Genomic DNA, 19,680 nt, shown 5'->3' on the forward strand with positions numbered 1-19,680 from the left:
TGTTCGTGTTGTTACACCCTCCGACAACACACCGACGAAAGTGAGAAAATGGCGGATTGCTTCCCGAGAGCGAATAATAGAAAAGCGTTTAATTCACCAAAATTCACCCATTTAGAGTTCGGAAATCGGTTAAAAAAATATATGGTCTTTTTTCTGAAACATCAAGGTATATATTGACGCTTATATAGGTCTGGTGATAATGTTCCCCTTTAAATAAAATAGTGAACATACAAGACAACTTGTCTTTTAGTAGTAAGTAAACAAACAAAGGCTCCTAATTAGTCTGCTGACATATGCAGTAACATATTGTGTCATTTATACACCTATTATTTTGTCAACATTATTAAGGACAAGTGGTAGAACATGAATTATTAATCTACTTGTTCATTTACTGTTAATATCTGCTTACTTTCTCTTTTAACATGTTCTATCTACACTTCTGTTCAAATGTAATAATCACTTATTCTTCTCTTCTTTGATACTTTACATTAGTTTTGGATGATACCACATGTTTAGGTATCAATGCGATACCAAGTAGTTACAGGATCATACATTGGTCATATTCAAAGTCCTCATGTGTCCAGGGACATATTTCCTGACTTTATAAGCATAATATACATTTTAAAGGGGAACATTATCACCAGACCTATGAAAGCGTCAATATATACCTTGATGTTGCAGAAAAAAGACCATATATTTCAGGTGGCATCCTATGACCCATTCTTTCTCAAATGTTTGTAGAAACAGTCTCCATGCCTAAGTGCTTGGTTTTATACACCTGTGATTAGGACATCTGATTCTCATCATTTGGATGGGCGGCCAAATACTTTTGGCAATATAGTGCACGTTATATATTTCTAAATGACAAAAAGCCTTTTAGAAAAAGACACCAAAACACATCAATTTGATTGGTTTTAATCAGCCTTAATGCACCCAGCTTGCAGCGATAAAATTATAAAATAATGTTGTCTCGACAATAATAGACGTCTTAATATTTTTTTTATTTTTTTTTGACAAATGTGTTGACACATGTTCCTCGTCTGTCAGTCCTACTAATGTTTACTAATGATCATAAAAAGCTCCCACTAATGTAGTTTAATTAAATCAACAGGTTAATATGTTGACCTTGAAGTGTAACGGCTTCTCTTTCAGGGTCAAATCATCTCCAATGGTGGAAGTTGCCACAAATAAGTGACGCCCACAGACAAGGTTAGTTACTTTTTTTTTTAATGATTGTTTTAAAACACGCTAGTGGCAAGTGGGCAGGTCAATCGCTCCGTCGATACACTTCTGCCGCATATCCAATACTCGATCGTGTGTTGTTCCTCGTACGCACCAGAACTCGATGCTATCATCATGGGCCGAGTACAGTTTATCGTGCTGCTTGTATCGGAACATCACGTTGTGCTTGTTCATGAGTTCTCTATTCATAGTGCACGGCTCTGCAAGAAACCAAAAACATACTCAAATTAATGATAAATATCTCTGGTATATACAGTATTGTATTTCTCTCCAGAATACATACTGGAGAGAAACCATTTACTTGCTCTTGTTTGTAAGAAGACTTTCTCCAGAAAGCCTAGCATGACCACACACATGAGAATACATACTGGAGAGAAACCTTTTGATTGCTCAGCTTGTGCTAAAAGAGTTTGAGGCCAGCTAAGAACCAAGTTATTGCTGCAATTAAAAAGGAATAAACTCAAACTTGTGTAAATCGTGAATAAAAACAGAATACAATGATTTGCAAATCATTTTTCCCGACTTATATTCGATTGAATAGACTGCAAAGACAAGATATTTAATGTTCGAACTGAGAAACGTCATTTAATGGCAGCAACACATTGCAAAAAAAGTTGGCACAGGGGCATGTTCACCACTGTGTTACATGGCCTTTCCTTTTAACAACACTCAGTAAACGTTTGGGAACTGAGGAGACACATTTTTGAAGCTTCTCAGGTGGAATTCTTTCCCATTCTTGCTTGATGTACAGCTTAAGTATGTACAGTCTCCGTTGTGCTATTTTAGGCTTCATAATGCGCCACACATTTTCAATGGGAGACAGGTCTGGACTACAGGCAGGCCAGTCTAGTACCCGCACTCTTTGTACCACGTGGCTTCGCATTGTCACCGATTCTGTTCATAACTTTTATGGACAGAATTTCTAGGCGCAGTCAAGGCGTTGAGGGGATTCGGTTTGGTGGCTGCAGGATTAGGTCTCTGCTTTTTGCAGATGATGTGGTCCTGATGGCTTCATCTGGCCAGGATCTTCAGCTCTCACTGGATCGGTTCGCAGTCGAGTGTGAAGCGACTGGGATGAGAATCAGCACCTCCAAGTCCGAGTCCATGGTTCTCGCCCGGAAAAGGGTGGAGTGCCATCTCCGGGTTGGCCCCAAGTGGAGGAGTTCAAGTACCTCGGAGTCTTGTTCACGAGTGAGGGAAGAGTAGATCGTGAGATCGACAGGCGGATCGGTGCGGCGTCTTCAGTAATGCGGACGCTGTATCGATCTGTTGTGGTGAAGAAGGAGCTGAGCCGGAAGGCAAAGCTCTCAATTTACCGGTCGATCTACGTTCCCATCCTCACCTATGGTCATGAGCTTTGGGTTATGACCGAAAGGACAAGATCACGGGTACAAGCGGCCGAAATGAGTTTCCTCCGCCGGGTGGCGGGGCTCTCCCTCAGAGATAGGGTGAGAAGCTCTGTCATCCGGGGGGAGCTCAAAGTAAAGCCGCTGCTCCTCCACATGGAGAGGAGCCAGATGAGGTGGTTCGGGCATCTGGTCAGGATGCCACCCGAGCGCCTCCCTAGGGAGGTGTTTAGGGCACGTCCGACCGGTAGGAGGCCACGAGGAAGACCCAGGACACGTTGGGAAGACTATGTCTCCCGGCTGGCCTGGGAACGCCTCGGGATCCCCCGGGAGGAGCTGGACGAAGTGGCTGGGGAGAGGGAAGTCTGGGCTTCCCTGCTTAGGCTGCTGCCCCCGCGACCCGACCTCGGATAAGCGGAAGAAGATGGATGGATGGATGGGCTTGGCATTGTCTTGCTGAAATAAGCAGGGGCGTCCATGATAACGTTGCTTGGATTCTTGAACGCATCTTAATGACTCTTGAATGCATTATAATTAAATTATCCCCTCAACTTCCCCCAAAATGGATTAACTCGCTGGAATAAAAAAGACAATATAACATACATCCATAAACGTGGACGCATGTGAAAAAGTGCAATATATTTATCTGTACAGTAATCTATTTATTTATTTATATATATTTATTTATTATATATTTAATTATATATTATTTATATATATTTATTGATTTATATATGCACCTTATTGCTTTTTTATCCTGCACTACCATGAGCTTATGTAACGAAATTTCGTTCTTATCTGTGCTGTAAAGTTCAAATTTGAATGACAATAAAAAGGAAGTCTAAGTCTAAGTCTAAGTCTGGATGGCAACATATGTTGCTCCAAAACCTGTATGTACCTTATTAATGCTGCCTTCACGGAAGTGTAAGTTTTGGGCACTAATACACCCCCATACCATCACACATGCTGGCTTTTGAACTTTGCGCCGGTAACAATCCGGATGGTTCTATTCCTACGACAGCCACAGTTTCCAAAAACAATTTGAAATGTGGACTCGTCAGACCAAAGAACACTTTTCCACTTTGCATCAGTTCATCTTCGATGAGCTCGGGCCCAGCGAAGCTGGCGGCGTTTCTGGGTGTTGTGGATAAATGGCTTTCGCTTTGCATAGTAGAGTTTTAACTTGCACTTACAGATGTAGCGACCAACTGTGGTTACTGACAGTGGTTTTCTGACGTGTTCCTGAGCCCATGTGGTGATATCCTTTACACAGTGATGTCGCTTTTTGATGCAGTACCGCCTAAAGGATCCAAGTTCCGTAATATCATCGCTTACGTGCAGTGATTTCTCCAGATTCTCTGAACCCTTTGATGATAGTACGGACCGTAGATGGTGATATCCCTAAATTCCTTGCAATAGCTGGTTGAGAAATGTTCTTACGCAATTTGCCCACCCATTTGTTCACAAAGTGGTGACCCTCGCCCCATCCTTGTTTGTGAACGACTGAGCATTTCATGCAAGCTGCTTTTATACCCAATCATGGCGCCCACCTGTTCCCAATTAGCCTGCACACCTGTGGGATGTTCCATATAAGTGTTTGATGAGCATTCCTCAACTTCCTCAGTCTTTGTTGCCACTTGTGCCAGCTTTTTTGAAAAATGTTCCATGCATCAAATTCCAAATGAGCTAATATTTGCAAAAAATAACAACGTTTTCCAGTTCGAACGTTAAATATCTTGTCTGGGCAGTCAATTCAATTGAATATACAACCCCCGTTTCCATATGAGTTGGGAAATTGTGTTAGATGTAAATATAAACAGAATACAATGATTTGCAAATCATTTTCAACCCATATTCAGTTGAATATGCTACAAAGACAACATATTTGATGTTCAAACTGATAAACTTTTTTTTTTTTTTTGCAAAAAATCATTAACTTTAGAATTTGATGCCAGCAACATGTGACAAAGAAGTTGGGAAAGGTGGCAATAAATACTGATAAAGTTGAGGAATGCTCATCAAACACTTATTTGGAACATCCCACAGGTGAACAGGCAAATTGGGAACAGGTGGGTGCCATGATTGGGTATAGAAGTAGATTCCGTGAAATGCTCAGTCATTCACAAACAAGGATGGGGCGAGGGTCACCACTTTGTCAACAAATGCGTGAGAAAATTGTTGAACAGTTTAAGAAAAACCTTTCTCAACCAGCTATTGCAAGGAATTTAGGGATTTCACCATCTACGGTCCGTAATATCATCAAAGGGTTCAGAGAATCTGGAGAAATCACTGCACGTAAGCGATGATATTACGGAACTTGGATCCTTCAGGTGGTACTGCATCAACAAGCGACATCAGTGTGTAAAGGATATCACCACATGGGCTCAGGAACACTTCAGAAACCCATTGTCAGTAACTACAGTTGGACGCTACATCTGTAAGTGCAAGTTAAAACTCTCCTATGCAAGGCAAAAACTGTTTATCAACAACACCCAGAAACGCCGTCGGCTTCGCTGGGCCTGAGCTCATCTAAGATGGACTGATACAAAGTGGAAAAGTGTTCTGTGATCTGACGAGTCCACATTTCAAATTGTTTTTGGAAACTGTGGACGTCGTGTCCTCCGGACCAAAGAGGAAAAGAACCATCCGGATTGTTATAGGCGCAAAGTTGAAAAGCCAGCATCTGTGATGGTATGGGGGGGTATTAGTGCCCAAGACATGGGTAACTTACACATCTGTGAAGGCGCCATTAATGCTGAAAGGTACATACAGGTTTTGGAGCAACATATGTTGCCATCCAAGCAACGTTACCATGGACGCCCCTGCTTATTTCAGCAAGACAATGCCAAGCCACGTGTTACATCAACGTGGCTTCATAGTAAAAGAGTGCGGGTACTAGACTGGCCTGCCTGTAGTCCAGACCTGTCTCCCATTGAAAATGTGTGGCGCATTATGAAGCCTAAAATAGCACAACGGAGACCCCCGGACTGTTGAACAACTTATGATCATCAAGCAAGAATGGGAAAGAATTCCACCTGAGAAGCTTAAAAAATGTGTCTTCTCAGTTCCCAAACGTTTACTGAGTGTTGTTAAAAGAAAAGGCCATGTAACACAGTGGTGAACATGCCCTTTCCCAACTACTTTGGCACGTGTTGCAGCCATGAAATACTAAGTTAGTTATTATTTGCAAAAAAAGAATAAAGTTTATGAGTTTGAACATCAAATATGTTGTCTTTGTAGTGAATTCAATTGAATATAGGTTGAAAAGGATTTGCAAATCATTGTATTCCGTTTTTATTTACAATTTACACAACGTGCCAACTTCACTGGCTTTAAGTTTCCTGTTGCTGAATGTAAATCCAACAAAAAATGATGAGAAATAGGATTTAAGACTTACTGAGGCATTTCATGTCTCCAGTCCATTGGCCATTTTCGCAGGTTTTATAAGGTTCCCCCTCCATTGTGTAATAATTCTGGCAAGTGTATTCAACCCTTTCATTGTGTCCGTACGTGGGTTTAGTGGAATACTTGGTCTCTCCGCCCGAAAGGTAAGGTGGACGCTGACATTCCGAAGTAGCTGAAAGAATCAAACACAGTTCACAAGGTCATTTTAACGACTCGTATTCACAAAATAGATAGTTCATTCAGAAAGTTTTAAGAGGGGAGATATTATGGAAAATGGACTTCTTAATAGCTTTTCCACTCATAGTTGGATCTCTGGAGTAAGGGCCAACTTAAGCGTGACTTTACGCTACAAAGTCCAGTTTTGTAAACCCTCAAAAAATATCGACGTAATCATAGTCTAGATACGCTCCTGTACTTGGTATCATTACAGTGGATGTCAGGTGTAGATCCACCAATGGTGTTTGTTTACATTTTGATGCCGGTGTGTAGTGAAGCATGTTTAGCTATTCCTCGCCATGCAGGGATGATACTTGTAAGAAACTTACTTTATGTGTCGCCATGGAGACCAGGATTAGTGATTTAGATGTAGCTCAAACACTAAAGCACCTTTTCCTGAGGGCGTTTCTGTCATGTCTGTGTAATCATGTTTTGTTTTAGTCATGTTTTGTTTAGTTATTGGACTCTTTAGTTTCTGGCTTTTCACTCCCTTGTCTTGTTTCCATGATTACCCATTAGTTTCACCTGTTCCACGTTTGGACTCATTGTGCACTCTTGTTTGTCACCATAGCAACCCATTAGTTTTCACCTGTCACGTCACGCACCTGTTTCACGTTTTGAGTCACGCACCTGTTTTCGTTAATCATGTCTGTAGTATTTAAGTTCATTGTTTTCAGTTTGTCTGTCTGGTGACATCCCACAATTATGCTCTGCACATTTCTGACACTTGATTTCATGTCCATCGTTCATGCTGCTCCTTTTAGTCCATGCCAAGTAAGTTTTGTTTATTAATGCTATAGTCTTTTGGTTTCATAGTTTGTTCTCCGCCACTGTGCGCGCTTTTCGTTTGTACTTTATTTTGATGTATTAAATAAATCATGTATTTACATTCCCGTCTCGCCCGAGCCAACTTTCCGTTGCATTCCGGAAAAGCAAACACCCAGGACCAAGTCATGACAGTTTCAGGGTTATAACTTCACCTTTATCGTTAGTTTTTAAGCCAAAATGCGTCCGTTCTCCCTTTTCTGTCTACACACTGTGTCTGATTGTAAGTACTCTGTGATCGTGCGCTGCCGAACATGCTCGTCTGCTCGTAAACCAGCAATGACACGACTTGACAACGACTGGTACTTTTCATAGGCGGTGTAGTACCGAATATGCATCATTAGTATCGCGGTACTATACTAATACAGGTATACCGCACAACCCTAATAACTAATAATAGTAATAATTACTGATAATTAGAAGGAAATACCACCAAAAGTGGAGAAGTTGTCAACATTGGACCATACTTGCCAACCTTGAGACCTCCGATTTCAGGAGGTGGGGGGTGGGGCGGGGGGCGTGGTTGGGGGCGTGGTTGGGGGCGTGGTTAAGATATATATATATATATATATATAAGAAATACTTGACTTTCAGTGAATTCTAGCTATATATATATATATATATATATATTTTATTACATATATATATATAAATAAATAAATAAATAAAAGAAATACTTGAATTTCAGTGTTCATTTATTTACACTTATACACACACATAACACTCATCTACTCATTGTTGAGTTAATAGTTGAACTGTCCATCCTTGTTCTATTCTCTGTCACTATTTCAGAACACACACATTATACAAATATACATTATAAAATCAATAAGAAAACGGGAGCTCTAATTTGGGAGTCTGAATAAGGATCAGAAGTTCCTATATAAACATTGTGTACTCACGTCGCCATTTTGTATTGATTACTGCAGCTGTGCACTGGATTCATTCACAAATACAAACTACAACTCACAAACACTTTAGAGTTAGGCTCCACCATCAGAATGTGTACTTAAACTTATAAAGATCACATGGATATTATTCAGTGAGTTGATTCACCAAAACTAACCTGTTATACAGGAGGAAAAAGCACACAGGACGTTTCAATTGTTCACAGACTGGTCACGCTCATCAGAATGACAAGACACTTCCGGTCTGCAGGTGATAGCATTCAATTGGGAAGAAACGCCCTCCTGCCCCCTACTGACCAATGTGAATACTGATAAATGTGTAATGACAGCTCCAGAAACGAATTCAAACCACAAAATAGAATAAATAAATCAACACAAAAATGTGACACATTATGGGTGGGTCACATATGCATGTCCAGTAGATGGCAGTATTGTCCTGTTTAAAAGTGTCACAACATTGCTGTTTACGGCAGACGAACTGCTTTACGGTAAACGAAAACTTGACTGTTGTTGTGTGCTGTTACCACGCTGGGAGGACGTTAATGAAACTGCCTAACAATAAACCCACATAAGAAACCAAGAACTCGCCCTCGATCATTAGCTGTTTATATTGTGGGAAAGCGGACGTGTGAACAGGCTGTCAACACGTCACTCAGGTCCGCATGGAGCTGGAGGGGGCGTGGCCTCCAGCTCCGCCTGAATTTCGGGAGATTTTCGGGAGAAAATTTGTCCCGGGAGGTTTTCGGGAAAGGCGCTGAATTTCGGGAGTCTCCCGGAAAATCCGGGAGGGTTGGCAAGTATGCATTGGACAAAGTTGCGAGGCTGCACATGATTAACTGGGATTGGATGAATTCGCATGAATTCGCAAAATCCTTGAGGGACTTAATACTGTCAATTGCATAATTATGTCATGTGTGAATTAAATAATTCAGCTACACACTAGTCAAAGTCTCAACAAAATAGTTTGTTGCTATTGAAATTAGAGATGTCCGATAATTTTTTGCCGATATTCCGATATTGTCCAACTCTTTATCACCGATTCCGATATCAACCCATACCGATATATACAGTCGTGGAAATAACACATTATTATGCCTAATTTTGTTGTGATGCCCCGCCGGATGCATTAAACAATATAACAAGGTTTTCCTAAATAAATCAACTCAAGTTATGGAAAAAAATTGCCATATTTATTATTGAAGTCACAAAGTGCATTATTTTTTTTAACATGCCTCAAAACAGCTGATTGGAATTTGGGAGGTTTGAGGAGATTGAGGTGGGCGGGTTGGGGGGGGTTGAGGTTGGGGGTAAGGGGTAGCGGGTGGTGTATATTGTGGCGTCCCGGAAGAGTTAGTGCTGCAAGTGTTACGATCCGCTGCCCGGATCATAGTTTGTTTATGTTTGAGTCACATGTGTTTTCAGCACCTTGAGTTTCGTTTATTTCTGTTGCCATGACGGCAGATTGTTTACACCTGCCTCTGGTTAGTGTCCGGGACGCGCACCTGTTGCCCGGGCGCTAATCAGAGGGCTATTAAATTTTTGCCCTGGCCTCACTCGGTCTGGCTTCCTAGTTTGTTCCCATACAACTGTTAACGACGACTTAGATTTCATGCTATGCTATTTTTTCCTGCTAGCTCCCACGCTAGTCCTTTTGTTTTGCCTTTTGTGCTACGTGCATGTCTTTTTGTTATTCACCATATGATTTATATTTAAAATAAATCATTTTCCTACCTGCAAGCTGTGTCCGAAGCCGTCTGCATCCTTGGGAGAACCACATCCGCATCACTATGCGACCCAGTCGTTTCAGCAAGGGTTTCTGGGTATTTGTTCTGTTGTGTTTATGTTGCGTTACGGTGCGGATGTTCTCCCGAAATGTGTTTGTCATTCTTGTTTGGTGTGGGTTCACAGTGTGGCGCATATTTGTAACAGTGTTAAAGTTGTTTACACGGCCACCCTCAGAGTGACCTGTATGGCTGTTGTGTGAAAAGCCGTAGTGCCTTTAAGGTATATTGGCGCTCTGTACTACGTCTGTGTACTTTTTGAAATTGATACCGATAATTTCCGATATTACATTTTAAAGCATTTATCGGCCGATAATATCGGCAGTCCGATATAATCGGACGTCTCTAATTGAAATGTTTGGTTCCATTCGATCAGTTACACATCTCTGTAATATTCATGTCCTTGCTTAAGAGAAATTACATACATGGTCATCTCACATAATGATACATTGGAGGCATATTCCACACATAAATATTGTGTTCATGACATAACACAACATGCACTTTGTCTTTTTTCATGTTTGAAGGCAGAAAGACAATTAGAGCAATGTAGGTGCTGACTTACGCTGGCATTTAGTACCACGAGACTCCCATTGTCCATTATTGCAGATGAGTTTGAAGAATCCACTGTGGCCAACAGCACAGGCGACTCTCACCTGCTGCTGACTTTGGTAAGTGGCTTCCAAACTTGTTGTATCAAAATTAGAGTCAAACATGGGACTGTTGATAAAATCTTCACGAGTACATTCTGTGTGTGGGGGGGGAAATGTCCAATAATTAGTCAAATTGAAATGGAATGCAATGCAAATAACACATTTTTTTGGGGGGGTCTTACCTTGACATTTAATGAAGCTCAGCGTATGCATCCATAATAATAGAATACAGCTTTGAGTTATTGTGTTCATTTTCCGTTCCTCTGAAACAGCAAACACAACTTAAACAAAAAGTGTTTCTCAATGATTGACGCCAGGCCCGGGTACACACTCAAAAATGTTGGGTTAAAAATCAACCCAATTTTAACCCGACTGCTGGTTCAGAAAAGGATGAACCCCTAATTTGAGTTAATTTAACTCAACATTTTGGGTTATTTTTTTTCAACCCAACTTTTGCGTTGAATTATTTAACCCAAAAGTTGAGTTATGCTAACTCAATGTTGGTTGATTCATAACCCAACTATTGGGTTTAATTTATTTAACACAAAAGTTGAGTTTTGCTAACTCAATGTTGGTTGATTCATAACCCAACTATTGGGTTGGATTTATTGAACACAAAAGTTGGGTTTAGCTAACTCAGTAGTCTTGGGTTCAATCCCGGGCTCGGGATCTTTCTGTGTGGAGTTTGCATGTTCTCCCCGTGACTGCGTGGGTTCCCTCCGGGTACTCCGGCTTCCTCCCACTTCCAAAGACATGCACCTGGGGATAAGTTGATTGGCAACACTAAATTGGCCCTAGTGTGTGGATGTGAGTGTGAATGTTGTCTGTCTATCTGTGTTGGCCCTGCGATGAGGTGGCGACTTGTCCAGGGTGTACACCGCCTTCCGCCCGATTGTAGCTGAGATAGGCTCCAGCGCCCCCCGCGACCCCAAAGGGAATAAGCGGTAGAAAATGGATGGATGGATGTTGGTTGATTCATAACCCAACTATTGGGTTGAATTTATCTAACACAAAAATTGAGGTACGCTAACTCAATGTTGGTTGATTCATAACCCAACTTTTGGGTTGAATTTATTGAACACAAAAGTTGAGTTACGCTCCTTGACCCAATAGTTGGTTAAAAATTATAAATTGTACTGCTGGTTTGTCCTACTCCTTCCCAACTACTGGTTCAGAAAAGGATGAACCCCTAATTTGAGTTATTTTAAACGTTGGTTGATTCATAACCCAACTATTGGGTTGAATTTATTTAGCACAAAAGTTGAGTTACGCTAACTCAATGTTGGTTGATTCATAACCCAACTATTGGGTTGAATTTATTTAACACAAAAGTTGAGTTACGCTAACTCAATGTTGGTTGATTCATAACCCAACTTTTGGGTTGAATTTATTGAACACAAAAGTTGGGTTACGCTCCTTGACCCAATAGTTGGTTAAAAATTATACATTTTACTGCTGGTTTGTCCTACTCCTTCCCAACTACTGGTTCAGAAAAGGATGAACCCCTAATTTGAGTTATTTTAAACGTTGGTTGATTCATAACCCAACTATTGGGTTGAATTTATTTAGCACAAAAGTTGAGTTACGCTAACTCAATGTTGGTTGATTCATAACCCAACTTTTGGGTTGAATTTATTGAACACAAAAGTTGAGTTATGCTCCTTGACCCAATAGTTGGTTAAAAATGATACATTTGACTGCTGGTTTGTCCTACTCCTTCCCAACTACTGGTTCAGAAAAGGATGAACACCTAATTTGAGTTATTTTAAATGTTGGTTGATTCATAACCCAACTATTGGGTTGAATTTACCTAACACAAAAATTGAGGTACGCTAACTCAATGTTGGTTGATTCATAACCCAACTATTGGGTTGAATTTATTTGACACAAAAGTTGAGTTACGCTAACTCAATCTTGGTTGATTCATAACCCAACTTTTGGGTTGAATTTATTGAACACAAAAGTTGAGTTACGCTCCTTGACCCAATAGTTGGTTTAAAATTATAAATTGTACTGCTGGTTTGTCCTACTCCTTCCCAACTACTGGTTCAGAAAAGGATGAACCCCTAATTTGAGTTATTTTAAACGTTGGTTGATTCATAACCCAACTATTGGGTTGAATTTATTTAGCACAAAAGTTGAGTTACGCTAACTCAATGTTGGTTGATTCATAACCCAACTATTGGGTTGAATTTATTTAACACAAAAGTTGAGTTACGCTAACTCAATGTTGGTTGATTCATAACCCAACTTTTGGGTTGAATTTATTGAACACAAAAGTTGGGTTACGCTCCTTCACCCAATAGTTGGTTAAAAATTATACATTTTACTGCTGGTTTGTCCTACTCCTTCCCAACTACTGGTTCAGAAAAGGATGAACCCCTAATTTGAGTTATTTTAAATGTTGGTTGATTCATAACCCAACTATTGGGTTGAATTTATTTAACACAAAAGCTGGGTTATGCCCATTACAATGTTGGGTTATTCCAAACCCAACTATTGGGTTGCACAATTTAGCGCTCCTTGACCCAATAGTTGGTTAAAAATTATAAATTCTACTGCTGGTTCGTCATACTCCTTCCCAACTGCTGGTTCAGAAAAGGATGAACCCCTAATTTGAGTTATTTTAAATGTTGGTTGATTCCTCTCTGAGCTGCCACCTTAACGTGGTAGAGGAGTTTGCGTGTCCCAATGATCCTAGGATGAACCCCTAATTTGAGTCATTTTAACTCAACAATTTGGGTTATTTTTTTCAACCCAACTTTTGCGTTGAATGTATTTAACACAAAAGTTGAGTTACGCTAACTCAATGTTGGTTGATTCATAACCCAACTATTGGGTTGAATTTATTTAACACAAAAGTTAAGGTACGCTAACTCAATGTTGGTTGATTCATAACCCAACTTTTGGGTTGAATTTATTGAACACAAAAGTTGAGTTACGCTCCTTGACCCAATAGTTGGTTAAAAATTGTAAATGCTCCTGCTGGTTTGTCCTACTCCTTCCCAACTACTGGTTCAGAAAAGGATGAACCCCTAATTTGAGTTATTTTACCTCAACATTTTGGGTTATTTTTTTTCAACCCAACTTTTGCGTTGAATTATTTAACCCAAAAGTTGAGTTATGCTAACTCAATGTTGGTTGATTCATAACCCAACTATTGGGTTTAATTTATTTAACACAAAAGTTTAGTTATGCTAACTCAATGTTGGTTGATTCATAACCCAACTATTGGGTTGAATTTATTGAACACAAAAGTTGGGTTTTGCTAACTCAGTAGTCTTGGGTTCAATCCCGGGCTCGGGATCTTTCTGTGTGGAGTTTGCATGTCCTCCCCGTGACTGCGTGGGTTCCCTCCGGGTACTCCGGCTTCCTCCCACTTCCAAAGACATGCACCTGGGGATAAGTTGATTGGCAACACTAAATTGGCCCTAGTGTGTGAATGTTGTCTGTCTATCTGTGTTGGCCCTGCGATGAGGTGGCGACTTGTCCAGGGTGTACCCCGCCTTCCGCCCGATTGTAGCTGAGACAGGCTCCAGCGCCCCCCGCGACCCCAAAGGGAATAAGCGGTAGAAAATGGATGGATGGATGTTGGTTGATTCATAACCCAACTATTGGGTTGAATTTATCTAACACAAAAATTGAGGTACGCTAACTCAATGTTGGTTGATTCATAACCCAACTATTGGGTTGAATTTATTTGACACAAAAGTTGAGTTATGCTAACTCAATCTTGGTTGATTCATAACCCAACTTTTGGGTTGAATTTATTGAACACAAAAGTTGGGTTACGCTCCTTGACCCAATAGTTGGTTAAAAATTATACATTTTACTGCTAGTTTGTCCTACTCCTTCCCAACTACTGGTTCAGAAAAGGATGAACCCCTAATTTGAGTTATTTTAAATGTTGGTTGATTCATAACCCAACTATTGGGTTGAATTTATTTAACACAAAAGCTGAGTTACGCCCATTACAATGTTGGGTTATTCCAAACCCAACTAGTGGGTTGCACAATTTAGCGCTCCTTGACCCAATAGTTGGTTAAAAATTATAAATTCTACTGCTGGTTTGTCCTACTCCTTCCCAACTCCTGGTTCAGAAAAGGATGAACCCCTAATTTGAGTCATTTTAACTCAACATTTTGGGTTATTTTTTTCAACCCAACTATTGCGTTGAATTTTTTATCCCAAAAGTTGAGTTATGCTAACTCAATGTTGGTTGATTCATAACCCAACTATTGGGTTTAATTTATTTAATACAAAAGTTGAGTTTTGCTAACTCAATGTTGGTTGATTCATAACCCAAATATTGGGTTGAATGTATTTAACACAAAAACTGAGTTATGCCCATTACAATGTTGGGTTATTCCAAACCCAACTATTGGGTTGCGCAATTTAGTGTTCCTTGACCCAATAGTTGGTTAAAAATTATAAATTGTACTGCTGGTTTGTCCTACTCCTTCCCAACTACTGGTTCAGAAAAGGATGAACCCCTAATTTGAGTTATTTTAACTCAACATTTTGGGTTATTTTTTTCAACCCAACTTTTGCGTTGAATTATTTATCCCAAAAGTTGAGTTATGCTAACTCAATGTTGGTTGATTCATAACCCAACTATTGGGTTGAATTGATTTAACACAAATGTTGAGTTACGCTAACTCAATGTTGGTTGATTCATAACCCAACTATTGGGTTGAATTTATCTAACACAAAAGTTGAGGTACGCCAATTTAATGTTGGTTGATTCATAAGCCAACTATTGGGTTGAATTTATTTCACACAAAAGTTGAGTTTTGCTAACTCAATGTTGGTTGACTCATAACCCAACTATTGGGTTGAATTTATTTAACACAAAAGCTGAGTTATGCCCATTACAATGTTGGGTTATTGCAAACCCAACTATTGGGTTGCGCAATTTAGTGCTCCTTGACCCAATAGTTGGTTAAAAATTATACATTTTACTGCTGGTTTGTCCTACTCCTTCCCAACTACTGGTTCAGAAAAGGATGAACCCCTAATTTGAGTTATTTTAACTCAACATTTTGGGTTATTTTTTTCAACCCAACTTTTGCGTTGAATTATTTATCCCAAAAGTTGAGTTATGCTAACTCAATGTTGGTTGATTCATAACCCAACTATTGGGTTGAATGTATTTAACACAAAAGTTGAGTTACACTAACTCAATGTTGGTTGATTCATAACCCAACTATTGGGTTGAATTTATCTAACACAAAAGTTGAGGTACGCCAATTTAATGTTGGTTGATTCATAACCCAACTATTGGGTCGAATTTATTTAACACAAAAGTTGAGTTTTGCTAACTCAATGTTGGTTGATTCATAACCCAACTAATGGGTTGAATTTATTTAACACGAAAGTTGAGTTACGCTAGCTCAATGTTGGTTGATTCATAACCCAACTATTGGGTTGAATTTATTTCACACAAAAGTTGAGTTTTGCTAACTCAATGTTGGTTGACTCATAACCCAACTATTGGGTTGAATTTATTTAACACAAAAGCTGAGTTATGCCCATTACAATGTTGGGTTATTGCAAACCCAACTATTGGGTTGCGCAATTTAGTGCTCCTTGACCCAATAGTTGGTTAAAAATTATACATTTTACTGCTGGTTTGTCCTACTCCTTCCCAACTACTGGTTCAGAAAAGGATGAACCCCTAATTTGAGTTATTTTAACTCAACATTTTGGGTTATTTTTTTCAACCCAACTTTTGCGTTGAATTATTTATCCCAAAAGTTGAGTTATGCTAACTCAATGTTGGTTGATTCATAACCCAACTATTGGGTCGAATTTATTTAACACAAAAGTTGAGTTTTGCTAACTCAATGTTGGTTGATTCATAACCCAACTAATGGGTTGAATTTATTTAACACGAAAGTTGAGTTACGCTAGCTCAATGTTGGTTGATTCATAACCCAACTATTGGGTTGAATGTATTTAACACAAAAGCTGAGTTACACCCAATACAATGTTGGGTTATTCCAAACCCAACTATTGGGTCGCACAATTTAGCGCTCCTTGACCCAATAGTTGGTTAAAAATTATACATTTTACTGCTGGTTTGTCCTTCTCCTTCCCAACTGCTGGTTCAGAAAAGGATGAACCCCTAATTTGAGTAATTTTAACTCAATATTTTGGGTTATTTTTTTCAACCCAACTTTTGTGTTGAAATATTTATCCCAAAAGTTGAGTTATGCTAACTCAATGTTGGTTGATTCATAACCCAACTATTGGGTTGAATTGATTTAACACAAAAGCTGAGTTATGCCCATTACAATGTTGGGTTATTCCAAAACCAAGTATTGGGTCGCACAATTTAGCGCTCCTTAACCCAATAGTTGGTTAAAAATTATACATTTTACTGCTGGTTTGTCCTACTCCTTCCCAACTGCTGGTTCAGAAAAGGATGAACCCCTAATTTGAGTCATTTTAACTCAACATTTTGGGTTATTTTTTTCAACCCAACTTTTGCGTTGAATTACTTATCCCAAAAGTTGAGTTACGCTAACTCAATGTTGGTTGATTCATAACCCAACTATTGGGTTGAATTTATCTAATTGGGGGCGGCATGGCGTAGTGGGTAGAGCAACCGTGCCAGAAACCTGAGGGTTGCAGGTTCGCTCCCCGCCTCTTACCATCCAAAAAATTCGCTGCCGTTGTGTCCTTGGGCGGGACACTTCACCCTTTGCCCCCGGTGCCACTCACACCGGTGAATTGAATGATGAATGATAGGTGGTGGTCGGAGGGGCCGTTGGCGCAAATTGCAGCCACGCTTCCGTCAGTCTACCCCAGGGCAGCTGTGGCTATGAAAGTAGCTTACCACCACCAGATGTGAATGAATGATGGGTTCTCCTTTTAAAGCGATTTTGGGTACTTAGAAAAGCGCTATATAAATCCCAGTTATTATTATCTAACACAAAAGCTGAGTTATGCCCATTACAATGTTGGGTTATTCCAAAACCAAGTATTGGGTCGCACAATTTAGCGCTCCTTGACCCAATAGTTGGTTAAAAATTATACATTTTACTGCTGGTTTGTTCTTCTCCTTCCCAACTGCTGGTTCAGAAAAGGATGAACCCCTAATTTTAACATGTTGGGTTATTTTTTTCTACCCAACTTTTGCATTGAATTATTTAACCCAAAAGTTGAGTTACACTAACTCAATGTTGTTTGATTCATAACCCAACTATTGGGTTTAATTTATTTAACACAAAAGCTAAGTTATGCCCATTAAAATGTTGGGTTATTCCAAACCCAACTATTGGGTTGCACAATTTAGCGCTCCTTGACCCAATAGTTGGTTAAAAATTATACATCTGAATGCTGGTTTGTCCTACTCCTTCCCAACTACTGATCAAAATTATTTTTATTCCATTAAAATATACTCAAAAGCAAGATATGAGTGACATTTTTGCCATGTATGGTCATAGTAGTTCTATACAACATGCTCATATATTTTCATGTCCATAATATGTGTGATTGTAAATAATGTTAATGAGATTAACCCTTAATAAAATTCCCTTCAAGAAAAATTTACTTTTTTAATTTAAAAAAAGTTTTTCACCCAAAAATGCGTTACTTATTGAAAAACAACCCAAAAATGGTTCATAGTTCTGAAAACCCAGAAATTGAGTTAAAATAATACCCTTATAACCCAAAAAGTAGATTGCTCTTCATAAAAATAACTCACTAAATTTAACCCAGCACTCATAAATTGGGTTTTCAAAATAAACCAGCATTTTTTTTTTAGTGTGTAGCCTCAGACTCACAGAGCACAAGAGAGAATATGACCCATCCAACTCATACTTAGAACTCACCTTTAATGGCGCCTGGAATCCACAACAAAGTCTCAATAATCCCCTGTTTAGTCTTTTCTTCTGTCCATCCGACGGAATTAGGCAAAATAGAACAACACCATTCAAGTAATCCTTACACGTCACAATATATAGAATAGATTCCTGTAAAGATTTGCTCACTTAGGACTGTTGGGTTTTTGTTTGTTTTACCTTTTTGGTAATCATTTGCAGGGATCAATATTGCAAAACAAAATATGCCCACTCGCCACTCTTCTAATCAAAGTTCAGGAGGAAATAAAACTAATAAAGGCAAATATACTAAGCTCACAAAAAAGTTTGTAGAATTTTCCAAAATAGTTGCTTATTTTGGGGGGGTTATTATTACATTATTGTTAAGTAAGTGGTAGCTTAATGTTGGAAAAAAACGTAATATCAGGGTAATCAGAATCAGAATCAGAATCAGCTTTATTGTCATTACGCAAGGTAACGAGATTGAGGCCATTCCATACAGTGCGATGCGTGCATGCTAGAAAAACAATGTGCAAATATATAAAAATGTAAAAAATGTAGAAGTGCAATGAATGTGGTGTGAAATGAATATATACATGAAAAAAACAAAACAAAAACAGGGTGGTTGGTGGAATGGGTTATTGCACCGAAGAGAAGGCAGTTATGAGGGACAATGGGGCAGTCCGTTCAGGATGGTTATGGCCCTGGGGAAGAAGCTGTTCTTTAGCCTGTTTGTTTTGGTTTTTATGCTCCTGTTACGCCAACTATTCAAGACTTGGTTGGTTAGGCAATGCAGTGTTTGTCTATCTTTCTCAATGTGGTTTTGGGACAACGTGTTTTGACTTTTGCCCACAAACATTCCTTTGACTCATTATTCTTAGTGCGTCAGATAGTCAGTTCAGACTGATAGCTGATAAACAATTTATTTCCTGTGCTGAACTGAATTAAGGTTATCATTTTAGGGAAGCTCATTAAGTGAGTCGTTGATAACACAGCTTAATATTCCATGATGGATGCTTGTGTGAAATGAATTCAGTCTTTTACTATGAAGCCACACTGTTGTAACACGTAGCTTGGCATTGTCTTGCTGAAATAAGCAGGGGCGTCCATGATAACGTTGCTTGGATGGCAACATATGTTGCTCCGAAACCTGTATGTACCTTTCAGTATTAATGGTGCCTTCACAGATGTGTAAGTTACCCATGTCTTGGGCACTAATACACCCCCATACCATCACAGATGCTGGCTTTTCAACTTTGCGCCTATAACAATCCGGATGGTTCTTTTCCTCTTTGGTCCGGAGGACACGACATACACAATTTGAAATGTGGACTCGTCAGACCACAGAACACTTTTCCACTTTGCATCAGTCCATCTTAGATGAGCTCGGACGCAGTGAAGCCGGCGGCGTTTCTGGGTGTTGTTGATAAATGGCTTTGGCTTTGCATAGTAGAGTTTTAACTTGCACTTACAGATGT

General features: G+C 39.4%; 1 protein-coding gene across 1 annotated transcript; it reads right to left on the reverse strand.

Annotated features, from left to right (window-relative positions):
• Positions 1 to 899: 899 nt before the first annotated feature.
• cfhl5 (complement factor H like 5) lies at positions 900 to 18,383 on the reverse strand. The gene is made up of 5 exons (XM_072914728.1): positions 18,215 to 18,383; positions 10,559 to 10,639; positions 10,289 to 10,471; positions 5,986 to 6,165; positions 900 to 1,442 (listed from the first exon to the last, which is right to left on the reverse strand). Exons 2-5 carry the CDS (start codon positions 10,626 to 10,628, stop codon positions 1,249 to 1,251), a joined length of 627 nt encoding a protein of 208 aa, XP_072770829.1. The 5' UTR covers positions 10,629 to 10,639; positions 18,215 to 18,383; the 3' UTR covers positions 900 to 1,248.
• Between the last annotated feature and the right edge of the window lie 1,297 nt (positions 18,384 to 19,680).

The sequence above is a fragment of the Nerophis lumbriciformis genome, linkage group LG14 (assembly GCF_033978685.3).
Source record: "Nerophis lumbriciformis linkage group LG14, RoL_Nlum_v2.1, whole genome shotgun sequence".
Lineage (NCBI taxonomy): Eukaryota > Metazoa > Chordata > Actinopteri > Syngnathiformes > Syngnathidae > Nerophis > Nerophis lumbriciformis.